Consider the following 24530-nt stretch of genomic DNA (forward strand, 5'->3'; position numbering starts at 1 on the left):
GGCAGCAGAAAGGCTTCACTTAAATAACAAATGATATCACAACACCAGAGAATATATCATGAACGCATACACTGATAGAATAAAGAACGAGAAAGGGGGCTGGGACGGCGGATGATTCAAACAAACAGGACTTTCGCCCAGGAGTTAACTTAAATAACATTGTTAACTTATGTCACATACTAAGTAAACTTATTTTTGCCTAAATCTGATCTCTTGACGAACTGCAACTGTAGGTCACATGACTAAGACAATGAAAGTCACATGATGGGAGTCACCTGACTTCATCCTGCATGTTTAACCCTTGTATGGTGTTCAGGTCTGTGGAACTCCTTTTCATTTTTTATCATCAGAAAAATGATACTATTTTTTTTTTTCAAACTCAGACTCATTCGCTTTGGCTCATTCTCTGTGAAGAACATACTGTATATCAGAACACATTTTCAATGACTACACACTGTGTACCCCCCCCCCCCCCCCCCACATAGTTATATTACATACAGGATGTTCAGGTCTGCTGGACCCGGGGCTAATTTAAGTGTGGAAATTGTAGGTCCTGTGTACCTTCACTCTGTCCTGCAACACACCAACACCTGTCTGTTCTCCCCTTCCCACACATTTTACTCTCTGTTTTGCGGGAACCAACCTTTATATGTTAATGCTCTCTCCCAGCTGCAAACCGGAGGCAGGACTCAATAACTATAGCTTTGCCAGTGTGGTTCCTTATCACAACTGATCAAGATAGCTAAAAGATTCTCTGCTCAGAGGGCCTTGCAGTTGATTTTGGAAGAGAGAGAAGCTTTTGATGATGATGTAGAGGATTTCAGAATATGAGGATCACATTTCTGAAAATTCAGTCTGACAGTGACTTTGAAGAAGAGGATGAGATTGAGCATCAGCTGGTTTCAAAATAAAGACCAGCCCCTGGACCAGTCCCATCAGCAGTCAGCTCCAGGACCAGAACAAGCCCATCAGCAGCTTGCAAGTGAAGAAATATGGATGTCAGAATGACGAAATTAAATAGTCTTCTTGCCCAAGAAATGAGCCACCAACCAGGGCCAACACAGATGGCAGTTAGTCATATGCATGACATCAAGTCTTCTTTTGAGCTTTGCCTTATCCTTACTGGAGTTTTCAGGTCCAAAGGGGAATCCACAGTATCCCTCTGGGATGCAAAAAACTGGCAGAGAACTTTTTCAGGCAGCAAGGTCTCTGGAAAAATTCCACATAATTACCAGAGTTATCTGCTTTGATAACTGAGACGATAGACCAGCGAGACTGCAGAGAGACAAGCTAGCTGCCACGAGGACAGTGTGGGACAAATGGGGGCACGGCCTCCCCCTGTTTTACAACCCTGGGCCTAATGTCACCATTGGTGTGCTGCTGATGCCATTCAGGGACCACGCAAACTGACCCGAATGGGTTTCAATTTCTAATGAAGTTCAAATAAATAAAAATCAATAGTTATGAAAAACCTTTCTTTGTAAATTTGTTGAATTTTTTTCCACTCATATCTTGATTATAGCACTTTAGTTCATAAATGTGATCTAACAAACATCTATTAAGTATTTTAACGTAAAAATGTTTGATTGTGTTGACATGAAAACCCCAAAATGCAGCAGGTCCACCAGACCCATGAACACTGGCTGAATAACAAAAATGTGAACACCACATGAGGGTTAAAATTCCTAAAATGCAGGCAGCATTAAATGATACTTGAAAAGCTTAAAATGTGTGACTTGACACGTTGGAAGAGGCGTGCTATTGGAGCGCCATCCCCTGAGATCGTGTTGGGCCTGAGCCTGACTGCTGAGAAAGGCTGAGAGGCAGAGCCATCCTCAGGTCAAGACAGAACTTTCATGTTTCAAAGATATTTTGTTGTCATTATGATCTCCTTCTGTACTGCTACCACCACCACCATCAGATTCAGATTCATCTCATGTCATTTCAGTAATGCTGTTGCTATGAATGCAGTAAACAACAGCAGACTGGGAAAGTAATTCAGGCTGACTTATTGCCAGTCCAGGCCAATCACTACACTCAACACAGTGCATTTTTTCTGTATACCGAGGACAATGCTGCTTGTATAATACCAACCACGTCTCTTATTCATGAAGATATCTGTAATTTTACAGCATTTAGCAGCATTTCCTCTTAGACTTTCCCCTTTTAATGTGCTCACTCTCAGCTCTACCTTTTCTCTTTCTCCTGAGTTGTCCATTTTTCTCTCAGCACTGGACCACATGCATCCCACCGACCGAACGTCGTGCTCATGTGTCTGCAGCTCTCTCCATCCATTTCACTCAGCATTTTGAACTCTGGCCTAAACATGTAATTATATCAGTATTTTCAGAAATGTAAGCATTCTTTCAGCATCCATCAGTTTTATCAGATGACGCAGCAGTGAGGTAATGCAAACTAACAAACAAAAGCAGGTCCTGTCACAGGTCTGAACACAGTTCAAAAGCCTAAACTGGGATCTGTTCAGTCACATCAGAAGGGTGTTTTTGCAGGTTGCTGATATTACCCACACTTTGTGACGTTAATCTGTTGTTTACCACGAGCGAGTGTAAACACATTAAAGCCACGCGAGGAAACAGATTCCTCAAGAAAGCAGAGAGAATGTAGTCTGCGGTGCGAAGGGCAAACTCAGCCGATTCAATTCTTTCTTGCTGATAAGAACTGACAGAGTGATGAATGAACACACCCCGAAGGTATTAAGCAGTAAAAGATGCAAGGTGATATTTACATCATAAGCATATCTTGATATGCATAGCATACCGTTCCATATAAAAGCATGTGAATACAAACACAAAAGAGCAAGTAGAGAAGTGAAAAATACTGTTCGTTTCATCTCTTCTCGTGGTCAGACTCTTCACGTGCATGCGGACGTGTCTGTTCCATATATATATATATATATATAGAATATATGGTGCCTGGCTGCCCAGGGTGCCACATCACAAACCATATATATATATATATATATATATATATATATATATATATATATATATATATATATATATATATATATATATATATATATATATATATATATATATATATATATATATATATATATATATGACAAGGAAAAGGAGCAAGTAGTCCACACATGGAGGAGGCCGAGGTGGATGGATGGGTAAACAAAACATTGGATTTTAATATGTTGTGAGATCACGGTTTGTTTCCATCATGTTGTGTTAATAATTAATTTGCAGAACTTTGTAGTTATAACTACCTACCACAAAGTTTGCATCTAACTTGCTTTTCCCATTTAGGGGTTAAGACAGTCAGTCTTTATATGTGAGTCCTTGGAAAACTTGCATTTCCCCCCTTGAGACCACTCATATTTGATGTTCTACTGTCAAACATCCAAAGAGGAAGTCATGCAGCAAGTGTTGGGTTCTGTTTGAAAACAAACCAATAATTGACTCTGTCGAGAGACAGTTCACTGTTAAGTCTCATTCCCAGATGGCCAAATCGGATATCTGGGTTTGGTACAGCTATAAGGCACTTGAGACAGAGCTGTTTGCAGGCTGCTATGTGCAGGCGTAGAGGCAGCTCTGTGTGGGTGTGGTCTTTCCTGCTTTGCTTTCCTGAAGTAAACAGAGGTAACCTGTGAAATGGCTGCCACTGGGTTTTTGGCTAGAACTTTAGCTGAGGTCTTATTCACTACGAAGGGTTCATTAATTAAAAATGGAAAAAGGAGCTTTTTTCAGTCCATATGGAGCTTTTGGTCTGTAAATGAAGTTCTAATTTTGTCAACCAATCACTGAAGCTGCTTTATGTTCTTTAAAATATGCTTTAATAATCTGCAACATAATGACATTCTGCATTTTGAAGCAGGCCAGCGCATCCCACCGAGGGACTATTGATGGGTCGTAAGCCGCACACAGTAACTGGTAGTAAGTGGTCAGTATTTGGCAAGTACTGACCACAGTGGAGTGTCTTAATTTGTACTAATACTTAGGCCCAGAGGGGAGCACACGTGCGATTAGATTTCTTTTCGTTTTTTTAAACACACAAATTGCTGCAGCACAACAAGAATATGTTTTGCCACAGCTTTGTCCACCTTATTGTACTAGACAGAAAAACATAGAAAAATCAGTCAGATCTTCGTGTGTTGTCACTATCTGCCGTCTTTTCACTTGATCAGTCGGAAAAGGTGACGTGATAATGTGATAATGATTTTGTCAGTTGTTTGAATGACTTGCAACATGGAACATGGCAGTGTGACCGTATTGCAGCATTTGAGCTTCACATCAGAGCAAAATGGCTGCCGTGTGAATATAGTTTGCTGGGCTGCAGGCTTGCAGTCTACATGTGAGTCAGTAAAATATGGCAAAGATCCCGTAATATTCTGTTGTCATATTTCCTTTATATATCTTCCAGTGTCATGTGGTTCAGTAACTCTATAACTCAAAAAGTGTGTGGAGAAAAAAATGGAACATACTGAATTAATGTGGAAACTAAATCCAGAGACAGAAAAATAAATGGACCCTGACTGAACGGCAATAATAGCTCTTCTCATTAAAATGAGCTTAACCTGCTGATTGTGAAATTTCCATTCAAATTCTCCATACTGGCCATGATTTAGTCAATTCTTTAGTGAATGAGCTAATCAAGACCACTTGCCATGTTTCCAAAATACAATAATTCACTCATCATCTGAAACAAAACTTCCTTGTGAAATTTCTGTATTCATACGTGAAAAACCAAACCCAGCAACAGAAGCCATTGTGCTCGACAAAAGCCCAGAGAGCAGGGAGCATTTACCTTGATGGCAGTGGAGGCGATCTGGATGTGGTGCAGCTTGTGCAGGGTGCTCTCTCTGTCAATAAAGTAGGAGGCGGCCAGCTGGTGCAGAGCTTCCAGAGTCACAGCTGTGCCATTGGATTCAGTCGCTTCCGACGTCCGGATCAACTTCCGCTTGTCCACAAAGATCATTAATGACTCTTCCCCTGTGAATACACACATGCATACACACACAATTTCATTAATGATTCAACCCCTGTGGACATGATAACAGAATCACGCCGGAAGAAAAACAGCCCCTCTGAAGGTGGAAAGATGATGAGAAACTGCTGCCTGTGTTCACTGTACGCTGTGGTTCACATTGTGTCACATGTGGTGGTACGATACGTCTGCAGTTACACTGCACAAACTGAGATGTTTTATGGAGGAAGTCTTTCAATACACACAGAGCCAAAGCTTTGAGAGGACAGTTTATTGACAAACTGTGGAAATAGTGAGAGGTCGATGGAAAAATCTTTTCTAACAGCACTGACTTTTATGGACAATGTGGTTTTAATTTGGAGAGACGTTACCACTGGGGATAGATAAAGACTCAACTCCAACGCAGTGTTTTAACTCAACTACTCTATTTGTCTATATGTGAGTCTTGAAAATCTCATCTCAAATCATGTGAATAGTTATTAAGTTACTGGTATTATAGTTAATAATAGCATTACTTCTGACAAGGAATTACAGGTCATTTCAAGAAACTACCTCAGAACTCTTCATATATTTCTGAACAGTGGCTTTGTGCTGTGGGTTATATTAGGCCATACTTTGGCAGTTACACTTCTTTTTGTTTGCAGCACATGACATATAAGATTGTCTTTCCAGTCTATTTTAAATGCTCTTGGTATTCATCATGGTTTTAAGGGTTTGTACACAAGGGAAATGAGATGAAAAGAGCCAGCAGAGAAGCTGGAAGCACATTGTGCAGCAGATAGCCAAGAGAGCTTTGCAGCACATTGCAGTACTCTGGCTAACTTATCATCTATTGTTGCAGAAAAAAGAAGATGCGTTGATCCATTTGTTGAATCATAGAATATGAGCTTAAACAACCCCAAACAGCCTCTCAGTGTCAGCTGAGACAATATTTTATTCAGTATTTAGCGATATGAGTACAAGATGCTTTAGAGCCACTCTTTTGTGTAAATTCCCAACAGCTTCTAGTCTACAGCAACAATGATGGATGAGCAGAGACAGGGAGAGATGGCAGTCCCAGTCCCAGTTCAAGACCCTGTAGTTGTGTTTATACATTGGCCTTTTAAATCAAACAGTTCCAAGAACAGGAGCTGCAGGAACTAAATTTTATTTGGTGCTTTTGGACAAATACGTTTAGACTCTGCTTCCTCAAGTTAAAACTGTGATAAAGTTAATCAGAAGGTTCTTGGAGGATGTCCTGTTGTGGACCGAACCAACACGGACGCCCAGACACTTCCTTCCTCACACGTGGTCAGGTACATCAATAAAATCGTAGAAAACCACAGCCATATTCCATTTACCTCCCAGTGTAGCGGAGAGCAGGAAATGGGTTCCGTATTTTCTGATGATGTTGTCAGTGATGGCGCTGAGGCTGGGCCTCCTGCCCAGCTGCCTAATGGTCTGCAGGAACTCGGGATCCAGCGGCAAGGAAAAGCCATTGTTCTCCTGTCTCTCCAGGGCCAAGCTGTTCACCTTCCAGCGGCCAAACTCCCTGCAAAAAACACAAACACGCTACTCAGTGGAAGCAAAGGACACTTAACACATGAATGCAGGCACATTTGAGAGAAGACACGGGTCCAACAGAAACCACACACTGTTTGAACCCAAACACAATGAGATGTTTGTTTGGAGAGTCTTTCCATCACTGTCAAAAAGTGACAAGGATCTGGGAGCTGTTTTGTCATCTTCCCATTGGATTAGATTTAGATGCAAATTCTAAATCCACCAAGTCAGACTGAGCTGTTGTTTTCTGTTCTTGAAAAGAAGGAAACAGTTGTCAATTGTTGTGATTTTAAAGCGAACAGAACACAGCTTGCCACTCGTAAGGAGGCTTATATTCAGATCTGTTCCTCACCAGGCATAAAATATGATGTCTGCACGACCTCTGAGTGAATCTTGTGTGCCGCTCTTTAGAAGATGAATGGTCTCATGCTGTTTCTACCTCCGGCTCGGAGAATTGCTTTGCACCATAGAGAAAAAAACATTGTGTTTCTCCAACGATTTTAAATAATAGCGTAATCTTTTCTCATCTCGACTCACTTTTTGAGGCGCTGGACGGGCTGTAATCATGGATGGGGTCCTGCTGCTTTCAGAGCCCCTTTTGGAGGAAACAGGCTTCATCTAAAGTCATTTGATATTCAGCCTGGCCTTGGAGCATGCCAGCTGTCTTTATCTACCAAGTGCAGACTGAGTGCTGCTGCTTGATGCATAGATTAGCACTATTCAAATACAGCTGGGAAAAAACAGCATTCCTAGTGGGGGGGGGGGGGGGGGATTGAAGACCTTTCAATCACAGTTTGGTAGGTGGTTGACTCATCTATTGAGTAGGGAAACACAAATAATATCTTACATGCATTTACATGAATGTGTTTTTGCTTTGTAAAGCTGCAATAGCTGAAAATTTACATGTGAAAATACACCCTGTTTGTTTGTAACACAAAACATACGTATTTTCATCTTCATTTTTATTCCACTATTTCTGCCAGATTACCTGCATGAATCCAACGAGAAAATGTACTGTAAAACACTTTTGCAATGACAACTTAATGCTAATGTGCTAATGACGTCAAACAGTATTTGGAGTTGGATTTCTGCCTACCCAATATCCACTGTACTTTTAGATCTGGTTTGGTCTCCCAACAACTCTTGAGACAAATATGTCTCTTTAACACAAACAGACATCCTTTTCCAGCCCATTCACCAAAATAAAATGTTTTTGGCTTTGTACATGTCTGCATTTCTGCATATGCTCAGTTTCTACCAATGAGAAGTGACAGTCAAGTCAGAGACCACTTCAGCTGAAAAACAGGTAATCGTGACTGTGGCAGCAAAACTAAATATTTTTAAACAGACATTGAGACAATTTGCTAGATTATTTCCAAACCTAACCAGAAGCCCAGTGTGGTCACAACATAAAACACACAGACATGTGAAGTTACAACATAGAGTATGTGAAGTTTCAGCATATCCCTGGTTTGCAGAAATGTACATTTATTTTGGTGACTGGGTTGCCCCATTTGGTTATTTTATGGAGTCTTAATTGATCTAAGAAACTATGCAACATGACTGTTTTGCATAATGGACATCACCATCACTTCATCTACATCACCAACCTCCAGCAGCATCTTATTGAAACAACGTGCTCTTGTGGCAGTCAGACAGGCAGACACAATCTTGTGTGAATGCAGGCAGCCTTTGAAGAGCACAGAGATGCTGTAGCTTCTGCATTGTTTCATAGCATACTACTGACAACCTCAGTCACTCAAATGCCATCTTATATTGCTTCTGGGAAGCAAAATGCCTTAAGTTTTTAAAGATATGAACAGTTTCCTACGAAAAGCGAGCGATAGGGGTCTTTGGATGTTCTGATGTATCTTTCTTTCTCTAAAATATATATAACCCCCAACACCCTGTAGACACACACCTACTCCCTCATGCAAACACGCATGCATTCATACATCCCGCAGCTGCAAACATCTTGACAAAGGTGCCTTTGCTGCAGCAACTTTGCTATCGCCCAGAATATCACAGAGCCCCTTTGGGTGCGAGCTTGCTGCCAATCAATTTCCCACCAATAACAATAACCCCCAGAGAAAAATCCAAAACAGAAAACAGCTCATTAAGACGTGTTTCATGTCAGTGTTTCTCTATAACGAGCGGCCATTAGTGTTTCTATCCATCCACTGGGGCCGTCTGAAGAAGGGAGCACGAGAGAGAGAAAGAGGGAGAGCTTAACTGTGATCGACGCAGTGCCTCACTGTGCTGCTCACTGATGGACACTTAGAAATGGTGCCTCTGCTAAGCTGGAGAATATAACACACACACACTTCGGTTGTCAAACTCTTCAATACAACCCCACCGTTTGCACACCACACACACGAGAAGATGTTGCGTTTCATGGCAGACTGCAAGGTTTATTTTACCCTTAACTGTTTTCAGTGAGCTGCTGAATGACTGGAATAGCCTATCACAGACACACACAGACAAACAGGCAGCAGGTTTATTTCACCTGTAGCTCTGTGCAGCAGGGGGCTCGCTGCACATCTAACTGTCAGGCCCCCCTCTGAGCGAGCTGTAGAGCTGTGCACCAGGAGGTGTGGAGCCGCACAAACTACAGGGGCCACGATCAGACCAGGGGAGTCATACCCTGCTACCTGTCCATCACAGCACAGGTGTCTCTGATCTATCACAGCATACAGACCAGCCTGAGGGTACTGCTTGGTGCCCTACATAACAAATCAGAGACCCAACCCAGCAAATAACCTGCCGAGGCAGTTGAAACACACCGCTGAGCATAGCAATGCAGATCGTGTCAGTTCAATGCCGTTTGTGAGTGAGCAGCCCAGGTGAGCGTCTGCTGTACTGCTGATGTTATCTCTGAGGCATGTTAGTAAGGAAAATTATTGGAATGACTCAGACCAACACAATGTATTAAAAAAGTAGAGGACTTATTCATGGAGAAAAAAAAATGTGGCAACAATCTGAAAATGCAAAACTGCCTTTTAAGGGAGCCTTTTGCCATAACAAAATTACTAAATTTATTTATTTGGTTTTTTTTTTCATCCTCGTTTTTTTAATGAGTTTCAATCACAAGGAGTTCTGTCAATGTGAATGTTATACACTCACTGTATCTTGAGTGATATTGTGTCCTGAACAGTTACAGCAGCACTGGCCCTGTTTTGTATGACGTTTTATAAATATTCTTTGGGAAATAAGGAGTGTCTATGTAAAGTCTGCTGCAGTGTGAAATCCTGACCTTCCTGACTGCTTCGTAATACTGTTAAACAGCTGGAAGCTATACGGGGGCCATGCCACGTCTAACATTTAGGCAGAAAAGCACGGTAAATTCAATTTGCACATTAATTCAGTTGTTTTACTCCTATAAGCCTGAATGACTCTGTGGCCAATTTATGAATATGTAACTGGCAAAGGACTTTTGAAAGGAGGACTGAAATTTCCCACATTTTGGATAACATAACATAACAAGATCAAAATTTTACAGTTTGTCGTCTATACTTTGCACATGTGCACAAAATTTTCAAAACAGAAAGCAGATTCATTTTATTCAGTTTTTAGACTATAATTTATGGTTAAAAATCACTCTATGTATGCGAGTTAATTAGTCGAGCATGAATAAGCCTAACAGCTCTACAATTCTTCTGTTGCTGGTGTCTCAATCACGTTAATTATAATGTGGTGAGCCACAGCGCAGCACGTTGCAACTCATCACAGAGAAAGAAAAGAAGAAAAAAAAGAGAAAGCAAAAATAACTGAACTTTGCAGGTGTCCTGAATATCTGCATTTACACACCGTTTTCAACCACGAGCTGATTACCACTGAAGACATCTCCCATTTCCTCACTGTTTTGCTCAGACACTGTATAATGACTTGACAGCAGTCGGGTCCAGATCGTTGGTCCACATATCAACACTGCATTCAAACTGTGATTTACTGCAAGCTTTTACACGGTGGAAAAACTGCAGAATGCAAAAGAGTCTTTTCCCCCCCATGTATTAAATAATTATTACTGCACATTTTGAGCCAAAGCAGTGCTTTAAAGGAGAGGAGGTTAATTAAATGACTTCCTTTATTTGATGGATTAAGTCAGAAAAGTCTAATTTCACATCTGACTTCATGCACCATTGAGCCTTTAAATTACATATGCTTTTATTACAACCACAATGTGTCCACAGTATTTATATGTATTTGCATTTTGTTTTGGTTTTATACACACAGTGATACAAACTATATCTTCAAACTCTTCCATATATACACATGTGTGCACACCTTCACAAGGAATGGTGCTACTTAAAAGAGAGCATCCATACATGTATGATGGCATACAAAACAATGATTTTTACAGAAAAAAATAAGAATAATTATCACATTAAATTCCTTAAAGTGGCACCTACTCCGTCTCTCTCATTAAAAATTCCAGAATATATGAATTTGCAAATATTTTTGCTTTCACAAATTTACTGGATTCAAGATGCCCTCACTGTAAAGCTCTTTTTCAGTGTTGGTGCCCTTGAGGCTTTAGGTTTCCACATCACGCTTGTGTACGCTAAATATTGGAGCAGGACTGGCTTCCAAACTATTCGTGATGTCACAAATCACCTTCTGAGGCTCCGACTATTAAAATCAGATTTTCACTGGGCTTAGAGAAAATTTACACTCTCAGTAATGAATGTGTAAACAGCCTTAAAGCGTCAGACTGCTCACACATGAAACTCAAACATTCAACTGTGGAGACTGACGAGAGGACTTTAAGCTAAAGACAACTGGACAGATGGATGTGAAGGAGGAAAAAAAACACAGAGTATATGCTATGTTTTTGTATAAACTGTGGACTTTAAACCTCAAAACCAGGGTTTGCATCTCGAGTCCCACATGTGGCTTAGGCAACAGTCTTAGCTGCTAAAGGTAACATCTTAACAAGGTAAACCAGTCTGTAGTCATAACCTTAACCAGGTGCTATGAAGGTCATGGACAAAAGTTTAGAAATGCTCTAGTTGATATGAGCAGATATGTACAGCAAGAGCAGATATAAAATATGTTTTGGGTTTATCGTGCATCAGTAATGTTCACAATGTTTAAAAAAGTGTTTGCTAGCATGTGGATGCAATTGCTAGGAGGCAGGACTGAGCTGAAAATCTGTAACTGGCTGCGACAGGAAAGACGGAAAAACATATTTTAAACAATCAAAGCTCTGGGAGGACAGTATTTAATTAGCGATAAGAAAACAAGGCAAGAACCAAAAAAAAAAAAAAAGATTTTATGTGAATGATTTCTGTGCAAAATTACATTTGTTGCTAATAGTTTGGTCATTTTTTTCTGAATGGATTCAAAAGTGAACCTAAAGAGGGGAAAAGAATACCCCACAAGTAACCAAGACTTGCCATGATAGACAAACATTGACTTATCTTCAAAAGGCCTGAGCGAGAACACATTGTTGTGTTTTGTAGCTGGGTTACCCCAGATACCAAAATAACCCGCTGTGCAAAACAGTTGTTTGATGTAGACTCAAAGTTATTTCAAGGACCTCCCCAAAGAGAATTGTGCAAAATGGGAGAAAAGTCCTTCATGCTTCACTCGGTAAGATAAACCAAATTACATTTATTTGCAAGACCTTGCAAGCAAACTGCAACTGGCGTTTTCAATGTTGCAGATTCTTTCTTTGCTGCAGATCGTTTTTTTCCTGCTCTTGCTTTAATCTGTTGTGACATTGATACTTCTCAATGTGCATGCGCTACTAGCAACAGGGAGATGATTTTAGAAATTAAGAATTATAAACAAAGAGGCTTTTCATTTGAGCTACATCAAAAAGAAATTTTACTCATCACATAATGAACGTTTTCCTGAAAGGCACCTTCATAGTGGGGCACATCAACCTTGTTTAACTGAGCTACTGATGATTAAGTCTTAGCAAGAGGAGGGCTGGAAACTCGGATGAGAGTGAGATGGCAGGAAAAAAACAACAACAAAAAACCAGAGAAACCTGTGTCTTTCAGTTATCTACGCACCCGCAGAGGCGAACAGAACGAAAGCGAGATCAAGACGGAGGATGAGAGTGTAATGAGGTAGTTAATAGCTGCTGGTTGGGAACGCTTCACAAAATTGCCACCAACAGTTTTTCCAACATCAAACAAACATCAGACCATTAATTTGTGAAAATCCTATTAAATCGGTTGAGAGGTCCCATAAACAAGACAACATACTGTTTCCTGCTCTTTTTCATGCCTTTGAAAATGTACTGTATACTTGAGGGACACTTGGTAGCATCAAACACTTGATTACCGCCTAAGACTGAGACCGCTGCCATGGCAACAAGACTTCCTGCTCCCAGCCAGGAAATAGTCCCCAACTTATCTTTTTTACACTTTTGATTTTGTTAAAGAAGAATATGATGCATTCATGCAGGTTTGGAGGTTTTACCTTTGGACAGAGCCATGTAGTTATTTCCCCCATGCTAAGTTAAGCTATGATTAGGGGTTATGTATTTATCGAACAAATATGAGGGTGGCATCGACCTGCTCAGTGAACTCATGGCAAGAAACAAAATAAACATATTTCTCAAAACATGCATAACTATTTACATTAAAGGATACCACAGGAGGCAGGATGCAAACCGCAGTCTGCAGCCATCCGTCCTGACCTCCTCACAAAGGTCAGGTGAGGTTTTGAGGTGCTACTTCCGCCTCCGCTTCTCAGAGATGAGAGCAACTCGCCAGAAAAACAACCACGAGCTTTAAGCCTGTTAGCACAGTCTCATTTAACAGAAGGAAACTAACAATGCTGTTTGACTTTATATCTTTGTTCATAATATCATTGTAGAAGTAAAAATAAAAATACAAGTCTGTTTTATGGAGTAATCAAGTTACTCCAGATGCAGCACTGAAGTGCCGCTTAAATTCACTGATTGGCATCAGCTGCTTCCTTCATGCTTTCCTGTCACTTGGATCTGTGCAGAGCGGCCTTTAAAACCTGACGCTTCTCACTCATTACTCTGCTGACACACTCGTGCCAAAGCTGTTTGCCACTGCAGCTGCTGCAATCTCCCCCTGAGACGACACACTTTTGGTGCTGTTGACTTTACTGTTTGACTTTTTAATATATTGTCTGTCTGTGTGTGTTGAGAGGAATCGTCCTTGTGTCTTTGAGTCACCCCTCACGCCTCAGCGCCTTTTCCGCCAAACTGGTACAAGGTTTAACTGTTTGCATTAAATGGTCTCTTCGTGGGTGTAAATGTCTCTGACTGAACTGACTTTTATTTCCCAAACAAAATCATTTTTGCTGCTTTACACCCTTTCTAGGAAATAGCAACTATCCCTTTCCTTTTCTTTTGCCTTTTAGCGAAGCTAACATTTATATTCCTCTTGGAAGAAAAGGAAAACAACAACATGCAATTTTGCCATTTTCCCTTATTTCACCTACTGAGGCAATTCAAACCCAGGCCAATTCTGGGAAACTGAAGTACTTCACAGTTTGAAAGAAAACAGCTAAAATGTTGGAGGGGGTTGAGTTTTGTTAAAAAAGAAAAAAAAAGAAGGAGAAAATGCATTATTGATTTGTAGTTTCCATGAATATCAGTGGACGTCTTATAACAGAAAACAAGGGCAAATGAAAGCGTATGTGATTTGCAGGAGGGTTTGCTGACATAAAGACTCTGCCGATCCCTTTTGTGCTGCAATTTGTCAAAACGCTGTTGACAAGAGACTTCTCTGTACATACACAAAACAAGGAATAACTGGAATCACATTGTGTATATAAAGAGGCCTGCGCATACTGTTAAAACATGCTGTGCATACACACTGAAGCCCACAAGCACACATACACAAACAAACTGAACAGAAGACAGAAGAGCCTCGTACCTCAGGACACACACTGATGCACACCAGCTCTAAATTATGTAGCGAATTGTTTAAGAGTTAAACAGTTATTAACCATGTTTTTTCTAATGTGGGTCTTATTTTTGATATCATAATTCATATCGGCAGAAAAAACAGGGTTGTCAACTTACACACTGATTGTGAGAATCGAACACCTTTCACAACCTCTGAGGCCACACGTCGATTTTCTAAGTTTTTCTAAGAAACATAAATCACTTATATCACTTTTTATAATTTTATAAGTGATAAAATTGCAAAGAGAGAACACTCACAGCACACAGCAGACAGGCAAGCCCGAGCAGCACAGCACAGCACAGCACAGAACAGCACAGCACAGCAGCAGCGAGTCATTCAGACCATCGGGGGGAAGGTGAGAGATATTTATTGATTCCCATTTACTCCCATGTGTGTGTGCTGTTCCTTTCCTCTCGTCCTGTGCACTCGCAGGCAGGAGTGAGTCGTGAGTTGCTATGGTTACTCTGAAACTTTCTCGTGCTTCCAAATAACAGGTTTTTAGGTTCATATGACGATGCAGGATCCTGAATGTAATTATACCTCAATACTGTAATTTAACATTTCTGGTTAACATTATGGAGGGCTGCCAACACCTCACGCAGCCTGAACAAATCTCACGCCACAGAACGGGAAAGCTCAAAGCCACTCCTTCATGAAGAAACACAATTAACACGTTAAACTGGCTCTCATTGCACGAAGCACAGAGAATGTGTGCCTTTAGTTGACAGCAGTGCACGCACCTACCACACCTTTTATGTGTGTAGATTTTCACTTTAGCTCTTCACTTTTACTTTTATGACAAACTGAGATGCCATTTATTTATTTATATACATTTGGTTAGACTGACTAAGCTTGCCAATAATACGATGCTATGCAGCGCTACTACAGATTTGAAATTCAAATCATCATTATGCACAAAAACTCAGACTAGCTCTTATTTATAAGATAGTGCCATTGGTTGTAGCTTAATTTAGCTGCCAAGGTGTCACAAAATGAATAGCCTGAATTGTCTTAACAGTACATATGAAAGCACCTCTGACATAATGACAAAGCTATGACAAATGCAAATGAAATAGATCAGCTACAAGCTCATTTCGTTTTTTGTATTTCTTGGCTGGCTTTCCAGTTTGTTTATTTTCTGGGCAAATCCACTGTCTTTGAACAATATGTTTTCTCTGCTGTCTTTTCATGCGGTGTTACTGTTTATAGATGTAGCTGCCTGCCAACCCTCCTGAGAGCCCTATTGTTTCAGTGCCCCCTTCCTCCTTCGTCCTCACGAGTTCACATTTCAGCAACAAAATTGGTCTATGAAATTACCGAGTTCTGGGAAAAGGTTCCCAAATAACCTGGTTACGTCTGGTTTCCTGTTGCTATGATGTGTGGTCACATCCCCAAACAACTTAACAGATAGAGCAAAACAACACATGACCTTTGGAGAGCACCAGCAACAACCATACTGAACCAATGTTGTCATGTTGTTAGCATTGTGAAACTGTTGCAATTTGGTTAGATTTAGGCAACAAACCTATTTGATTAGGTTTAACAAAAGATCTCGCTTTGCATTAAAATGAGTATGTTAGTTATGTCATGTACAAGCATGTAACCAAACAGCCATCTCCATGATCAAATCTCCCCCTTCAGTGAACTTTCTTGCTCTCCATCATAGTTACTACAGCCACTAAACGTCGCCGCCTACCAGTAAATATGGATCAGATTACATGAACTGCTCTTGTTGTCATGAAGATTGTCTGGAGGTTGCTGGAGGCTTTTCATCACTGACTATAACTGCTGGCTTTACTTTTATTCTAGAAATGCTTTAAAATTGTCAAATATCATCTGGTGATCTTTTTAAACAAGGTTCCTGTGAAATGAGGTGACTACCAATTCCTATAATGGGTAATGGGTTATATATTGTGACTTTCTGATGAACTGCCATGATACTATGGCAATCATAACACACAAAAGTGATGCTCATAGCCATGGAAATTGTGTAGGGAATTAAACAAATTTCTTCAGAGCCACAAGAGGCAACATACTTCAGTGGCTCAAAACAGTGGAGGTAAATAATTGTTTGAATTCTTCTTGTCAGGAAATCAGGAGACGTCTCCTTCTTTGTACCTCTTTACCTTAAGGGTAGCTGGGGCATTTTTCTTTGTTTCAGGTCTCATTTGCAACGTAAGAAGATAAGAAATCGTAAGAAAATCTTGGCCCTTAGGGGACAAAATGATACCTGCTGAAGCCGGTACACAGATCCTGCCCCAGTGATTGTAACTCAGGCATCCATACAGAATACAGTCAAACACTCATGCAAAGTCTCTCTTTCATAAGCTGCTTCCATGGACCTCTGGCCCTGATAACTCCCCCATCACACACTTGTCAGAAGCCATAAGCTCTGTGCTGCATGAAGTCCTCGTCACTGCCACTGCTGGCGGTGATCAAGAGGAGGAGGCTGCTCTGCTTCTGTCCTGGAGACACAGTCACCCTCTGATGGGAGGACAAAGACTTGTCTCCACCACAGCTCTCTCATTGACCAAGCTGCTCAGGCATTCATGCATGAGAGAAAATGGTAGCCTGATGAAAACTGTATCTCAGTTCTGCTCCCTCAGTCTGTTCTGCCACATTTAAAAAAAAAAAAAATTTACCTTAATAACTTCCAGACAATAAACAAACAAGAGCATAGCAGCAAAGATCAACAGTCTCTACCTGCAAATGCACACTACACTGTGTACAACAAGGTCAGGTTCGTCTGATTTGGTTACGCATGGCAGGAAGTGAAGAGGCAGAGAGTATGCACTGAAATATATTCTGGATTTAAAAAAACAAAACAAAAACAGCAACAACAATCAATGAAGAGTGAAATGGACCAAATGTATCTGATCATCTAAATGCCTATTGTAATTACACCAAGGCAGAATAGTCAATGGGTTACTTATTTTGTCTTTTTTCCTTCTGCAGGTATCCTCAAATTGCTCCTGTGTTTGTGCTTAGTTTACCATAATTTATTTTTTGGCAGATCTAAATTGTATGCAGATTCATTTTAGAAAATGCGATTTTTTGGGGTGGTGGTGTCACATTTGGAGGTGATTCGAAATACAATTCAAATCTGATTTCTACAGATGTGCCTCAGTCCTGATGCTCTGGCTGCTCCAATTGGATTTCAAATTGTCTTTTGTAGCACTTTCAATGTGAGACAAAACACCAATGTTAAATCGAGAGTGACAGGAAGTGTTTCACAGCAGCTGAGCAGAATCCACGCTGCTACTAGTCGAGTGGTGCAGAGAGCAACATGGAGGGCAGCGGTTTGCGGACAGAAGCTGAACTAAACTGCTATGCACAGCTGTTTGGAGGTCGAGATGACGGATCTATGTTACCTTGGAAAGTGACGTCACCAGCATGCTCATTTACTAACGCCTACATCGTTAGCACAGCAACCCATGCAGATAGCTGTGTGATGTCTGGACACACAAATCAGATTTGATCACTTGCAAAGTAACGATGCAGACTGTCACAAAGTTCTGATTTGAGCAAAGGCTGAAGTCAAGCTACGTTACCACAGAGGAACTCCAAAGTGTCCTCCATGCTGAACAGCAGTACAGGCCATTTATCATCGCCTTCCAAAGCGTTTTATTGCATCAGACAGCACTGGTTATCAGTGTCTTCTAAAATATTACCTAATGAAAGGTTGCTTTGTTTTGGAACAAACACTATTTGGTTAAAGTTGAGGAAAGATTACAGCAATAAGTCTGTGTAAACAGAAAAAATGCCTTTTCAGGCATTTAAACAAGCCAATGAAAAAAAAAAAAAGTTTTTCGTTGAGGATAGCCTCAGCCGAAGACAAACCAAGCAGTTAAATTTCATTAAAATTCTAGTGTGTAGGATTTAGTGGCCGTGTGGTTGCAGAATACAACAGACTGAACACCCCTCATCACATCCTCCCCCACGGTGGCCATTAAAAAACAGGAAAAACGCATGTAAATCCCTCTCTAGAGCCACTATTTGTCTGCTCTGGGCTGCTGTGGTAACATGGCGGTCCAATATGGCTCTATGGAAGACGATCTGCTCCCTCCACGGGTACAAAAGGCTCATTCTGAGGTAAAAAAAACCAAACAAACATGTATATATGATCATAAACTAATGGAAATATCTTTAAAGCCTTTTCTGCCAATGGATCCCCCTAAATTCTACACACGGGACCTTTAACATGACCAGACCTTAGCCATAAGTTAAGTAAATAGTCACAGAGGGAGCAGAGTAAGTGACTGTTTGAATCGGCATGTGTTTGAATTGCTACCTTGTCTTTATATCTTAGATATTTATATTTTATTCATATCTTTAGGACATTATCTCTTCCTTAATGCTCTATTCTCTTCATTGCTTCATATACTCCACGTAGTTGTATCCCATTTTCTAATCTCTTTTAAATGTGCTTTCCCATCTAAAGCATTCAAAACACAATGGCAGAATCATAAACACAAGACATCATAAAGTACAACTGCCTCCACTTCCTCCGAATGTAAATGACACAGTTGCACAGCACAGGTACTGTAACAGAATGCCGCTGCATTGTGTTCGCTCTACAAATATGTTTGCATATAATTGGAACACTAATCACTCCATAATTACAAGAGACAACTCCTTACATCCAATGAAGTCAATGTAAAAGATTGTGGGCTGGCAGGAGAAAAGAGAGAAGAAAGCACAGGAGATGAGGCGTGATATAAAAGTTATGGCCCATGAAGAAGAAGAAAGAAGGAGATGACATTTTGACTAATATGCTACTGTCTGCGGATATGGTTTGACTCCACACAAGAAACCGTGGAGCAAAGGCTTCTCACATTCACTGAAATGATTTAACAACACCACAAGCTTCTAAATTCAAAAATCAAAACAAGCTTTAGTTCATTTTTCATCCATTTCCACCTTACCTAACAGCATAACAGCACATAACAGCAGCAGCTGGAACACAGTTTCTCTGATCTGAACTCACGTACTCCACATGAAGAAGAAGAGGAGTAAAAATCCAAAATGCTTTTAATTGATTTTATTTGGGTCTTTTTCACATATATCCACCTGGTAGTAAACATGCAATCAGCTGCTTTTGGAATAAAACTAAAGCCACAAAACTGCTATGAGATGTGACCCTCGCCAGGTGAGGAGAGATTGATGGTGTTTTAAAACAGCCATTATGCCTGACATAACAGGTGCATTTTTCTGCAGTCACAGAAGAATATTGTTAAGAGCCACTATGCCTGTTTTTTTACTGGTTTTGAACCAATGAATGCATTAATTCATCTCTCCCATTACTGCATTTGATCAGACCTTGAGATGAGAAAACCTCTTTCACTCAAAGGCTTTGAAAGGTGAAATTTCATTCCACATAAGGTGAAAGATAGCTAGTGTGAAAATACAAAAAGTTATAACTTACACTCTGAATAATACTCTGTCAATCTGTTTCTATTTTTTTCTAATTAAATGGCTCCATCTGCTCTGGTGCTGTGAGAGGCCAGCAGGGGGGGATAAAGCTCTCGTTCCTCTCCTACTCGAACTCCTCCAGTCTCTCCCCTCATCCCCGACTCCATCTCCCCTGCCTGCCCCCTGACGGGAAAGGCCAACTGAGCTCTGGAGAATATTTATGAGTAAGGAAGAGCAATTGGTTTGAGATCATTTGACAAGGGAGCCAGTGAGAGAGAAGAGAGAAGGGGGTGGGGGGGGACGGGAAGCCTCGAGAATGTGAGATGCACGTAGAGATGATGGCAGAGATGGAGGTTGGATTTTAATGTTTTTATTTAAACTCTTTAACCTGGCGGTTAATTAAAAGTAACTTCTATTCCTTCATCTCTATCTCTGCATGCGCTTGTATATGTGCTCTCCCAGTGTGTGGCACAGCTTCTCCATACTTACAAGGACCAGAAATCTGTGCAAGAACCGAAGAAAACTGTTCAAACTGATGGCATTTTGGCTGCTAAAACGTTTGTGTTTTGGACTTGGATTCAGGATTCCAACACATAAGAGGTGACTGTTCAAGAGGCAATGACAAGACTTTTACTGACCCATAAAGGAGCATGACGTGGCTGCAAGAGGCAGAACAGTGTTATCGATCAGCACGAACGACTCAAAGATTACTTTTCCTGGCTTTCAAAATTCATGAGTCTGTTTTGGAACAAAACGCTGAGCAGCCCACTGCATTTTGAAGGCACTTCTGATCTCTTCAGTTCTCAGCTAACTGGCATCCTCAAGTGCTCAGCAATGGAAGACAGTGCTCCAGGTGCAAGGTATTTAAAGACTAAAAAGAGTTCTTTTTACCAGACAAGAAAAGCAAATGACAATGCTGGGACATTATTCCACCTTTAAACGTGGTGAAATCCAACTTCCTCACTTGATTTTCTGTTGGATTTTTCGCTCTAATGTGCCAGCTTACTTTTAGTCCTCAGAGGAAACTGAAAAGGGGAAGTTATGTACTTGTCAAGTATTCATTTCTGGGTGTTTTCTGATGGAGGTCAACAGAACCCACACTGTTAGGTAGAGGATGCCTAAAGGTTTGGTACTCTTGTTGTTGTCTGTTTAGAAATAAAACTCGGGGGGGAAAAAAAAACAAGTTTTGAGATGAGATTTTCATGCCAAGGATGGTGGAGGAAGACAAAAAACAAGATGGGAGAAAGAGAGGTATAGAGACGTCCTGAGAGGCAGAAAGAAGAGGCGGTGAAGGAGGGAGTGATGGATGTGAAGAAGGCAGCGGTGCTACATTCCCTATCTTTTCCTGGTGTTGTCATCCCTGTCAGCTGCTAAATGCCAGTGTCATTCAAACCTCTGTTCAGCTGGCATCGGCCCCTCCACTTGCAGGACTGCGGACGCTCTGACAGCATCACTCTCATCAGCGAGTTTCAGCACAGAGCATTTACCTGGCACAACATGCACCCACAAATACAGTAAAAAGATAGTAGAAAGAAAGTATTGTTTTGGCTTTTGTACTTGAAAAACATTCATTGTGAAAAGGATCCGCAAGACCAAAGAAATATCTTAACCTCTAGATGACCACGACACCCTGAAGTCAAAACAAGAAAGTACACAAATATCCACTTACTGTGGCAATTGGTACAATAAAGACACACACCCTCATATACACATATATATAACAAACACATCACACAAACAAACAAGATGTTGCCCGACAGCAATACACTGTAAATGAACAGGAACCAGCGCCTAAAAGAGTCGGAGTTCCAGTGTTGGGTTTAAATGTTTCAGAGGCTTTTCAGTCCTAAAGAGAATAAAAGTGATGGGGAAATACCAGCATGAACACACACACGCACACACACACACACTCCTCAACAAATACAGCCTGCTTGCCACAGTTTATAGCTGTTACACAGCGGTTTACTTGTGTGCATGAACTAAATAATTCACTTTATATGACTAGCGAACTTTGATGGAGTGTGTGAAACAACAAAATGGTGAAGAAGCAAGACTCAGAATTTATAATATATGCACATTCTGTACTATTTCATATAATATATTTGACTGATGCCAAAGTTGACAACTACATCAATAGTCTGTGAATTCATACATGGGATTTTGAATCTTGAAATACTCCTTTAACTCCACTCTCTCGCCTCAAACAAGTGAAGAAAAATGTCCTCCAGTAGCAAGCTTTTAAACAATACCCTGCTGCTTCTAAGCCCACACCCACTATACTTCACACCACACACTTCTGAAGGCATCCTGTCTACCCACTGTCACACATCAACTGGCTCAGTTAGATATCTGTTACGTCCCGCTGCTTTGCTCAAACCCTCCTGCGGTATCTTCACTTTGAGTTTCCACTGATATGTAGCATGCTGACGGTTTGTATTGTACTCAAACCATACGTCTTTGCAGCCCACAAAAGGGGGAATCAGGCAGTCAGCACCCAAAGAAGCAGGCATCTCTATACAGAATGCATGCAGAGCTTTCATTTGTATGCAAAACTCCACTAAGTAATCGTCTCAGTGCTTCATCCCACAGTTTGCTACCCACTAAATCTGCATCTTTTATAGTGCAAAGAAAAGTATTGTGATCTCTTGCCCACACGTCTGCAAAAAAAAATAAAAAATAAATAAATAATAATAAAAAATCTTTAATTGCACATCATCTCTGCATTGGTCCTTTTTCCATTTTAAATTTTATAAGTACCATCCTCTCAGGCATCCCTGAGCCTGCTAACCACCTCCTCTCACCTGTATATCTTGTACTTGGTGGTGAATCCCTGCTGGTAGCGCTCCGTGAAATCAACAAACTCCTGCGAGTGGTGAAAAGGTCCCTTGTCTGACAGGAGCCAGCCCAGGGGCCCGGTGGAGCCGCTGAAGCCAGACCCGGCAGGGTCCGCCGCCCAGGCCCCTACTGACACCCAGCTCTGGAGCAGGCTTAGTGTAAACCACTTCCATAGAAACATGAGGGCCGTCAGTCTAATGGAGATGCACGGGCCGCTCATGCTGCTTCCCCCGGCCCCGATGACTCTTCATTCTCCCTGCACTTCGGATGAGTCCTGCTGGAAAGGGGAAAGAGAAGAAGAGGAGGTGAAGCAGGGCAGACACACAGAACAATAAGGTTGTAATTTTGGATTGGGCGTAAAGGACCCCTAATATTAAAAGTTGTAATATCTGCACTGCATTTAATGAACACGAATCAAACAAAAAATATTATAAAATCATGTATGTTGTTACCTTATTCTGTAAGTGTTGTGGTCCGCGAGTAGTCGGAATTAGTCTCCGCAAAATCCCCTGGTCGGACCGTGAAGTTATGCACAGCTGGGCACATAGACAAAGCGGCATTGGAAAGGGACTTTGGGAAGGGTTACCGCCACAGATGCAACCAGACGCTCAGTTAGGGGCAGCGCAACTTGAACAAAACAAAAGCTGACATCCAGCCTCCTCAGAATGCGTTCCTCTCCTGCTTTTCACAGCGGCACATTTCCGGCGGAGAGACGCTGCGCAGTAGGTATTAAGTCCAATCCAACGGAACGAGTCGCAGCGGACACGATGCTTCAAGAGCTCGTGCTTCAATAGGATCACACCTTCCAGGTAGATCACTTATTTCAACAAAACGGAGTGTTTGCGATTCGGTGAATGCGCAGGGACCAAGTGACCATGTGAAAAGCGTCGCTTGCTGCTGTCCTTTAACTCATCTCTGCTCCGTATTGGAGAGACGCGCTCGGGGCGCATTCGGGGCGCACGGAGAGCTGCTGATGCTGATGACGGTGCTCGGACTCCCAGCGCACGGAAAGTGTGAATGGCATTCGCAGCGCTCTCTCCCTGCCCTGTAACATACCGCCGCAATTTCATTTATTCCAGCAGCGAGCGCACTCCCGGTTGGCTTAGACGTAACTGGAGGAAGTGAGAGTAGGAGGTGTTCAGGCGGGAGGCGGGTGAGGGGCAGGGTGGATGAGGCATGGTCAGAGGATGCTGATGTACTGGAGTCAGATGCCTCATTTTAGAAAACTGTAATACACATGAAAGGCAGGATGAAAAGCACAATCTTGGTCTTCATGTGTAATTCTACTAATAATTAAAATAAAAAAGTCACAGTCCATTTCCTAATAAATGCAGCAAAAAGACCTCGGGTTGGGAAGAAAAATTAAACTTGGAGTTAAAAAGATGTTTGGGAAAAGTTTAATTAGATAATGAACCACAGTGATCATGATGGTATTTAATAAATGAATATTTCAAGACGCAGCTAGATGTAGATGCAGCTCACTGTAGACTGCCATAATGGATATTATCTTAGTGTAACTGAATGCTAAAAAAAGTTTTAATTATTTGAATAATGAATTTAATGATGGCTGTGGTGATGATCAAGAGGAGGTGGAGAGGGTGTCTTCAGCCCCCTGCAGTTATTCTCGTTATCTTCTTTGCCCTCTTCCTCCCTCTCCTTTCTTCCTGCAGAATAATCATCACTTTCACCATCAGCAAACTTAATTAGATCTGCTCTATCCCCGCTCTATCCGAGCGCTTGTGCATCGGACACCGAGCGTGGATCAGAGAGGCAGAGAGGAAGCAAACGGAGGGAGGGATATGTGCTGCCTTTCAGCTTTTCTGTAGACGTTCAAAGGCGGTTTTATACAGGGATTGGATTAGTGAAATGAACACCATTGAGTCG

At 41.3% G+C, this 24530-nt stretch overlaps 1 protein-coding gene across 2 annotated transcripts in view; it reads right to left on the reverse strand.

Annotated features, from left to right (window-relative positions):
* The window catches only part of brinp3a.1 (bone morphogenetic protein/retinoic acid inducible neural-specific 3a, tandem duplicate 1), a 46253-nt gene extending 22237 nt beyond the window's left edge, over window positions 1–24016 (reverse strand). The window contains exons 1-4 of one of the 2 annotated variants that reach the window (XM_046392418.1): window positions 23099–24016; window positions 22613–22920; window positions 6297–6487; window positions 4777–4961 (exon numbers count right to left, since the gene is read on the reverse strand). In XM_046392418.1, the coding sequence (XP_046248374.1) occupies window positions 4777–4961; window positions 6297–6487; window positions 22613–22866 (630 nt within the window). In that variant the 5' untranslated portion in view covers window positions 22867–22920; window positions 23099–24016. Of the gene's footprint in view, window positions 1–4776; window positions 4962–6296; window positions 6488–22612; window positions 22924–23098 lie in introns of both variants that reach the window. The other variant, XM_046392416.1, reaches the window with a different exon arrangement.
* Between the last annotated feature and the right edge of the window lie 514 nt (window positions 24017–24530).

This window comes from Scatophagus argus, chromosome 6 (assembly GCF_020382885.2).
Source record: "Scatophagus argus isolate fScaArg1 chromosome 6, fScaArg1.pri, whole genome shotgun sequence".
Taxonomy (NCBI): Eukaryota; Metazoa; Chordata; class Actinopteri; family Scatophagidae; genus Scatophagus; species Scatophagus argus.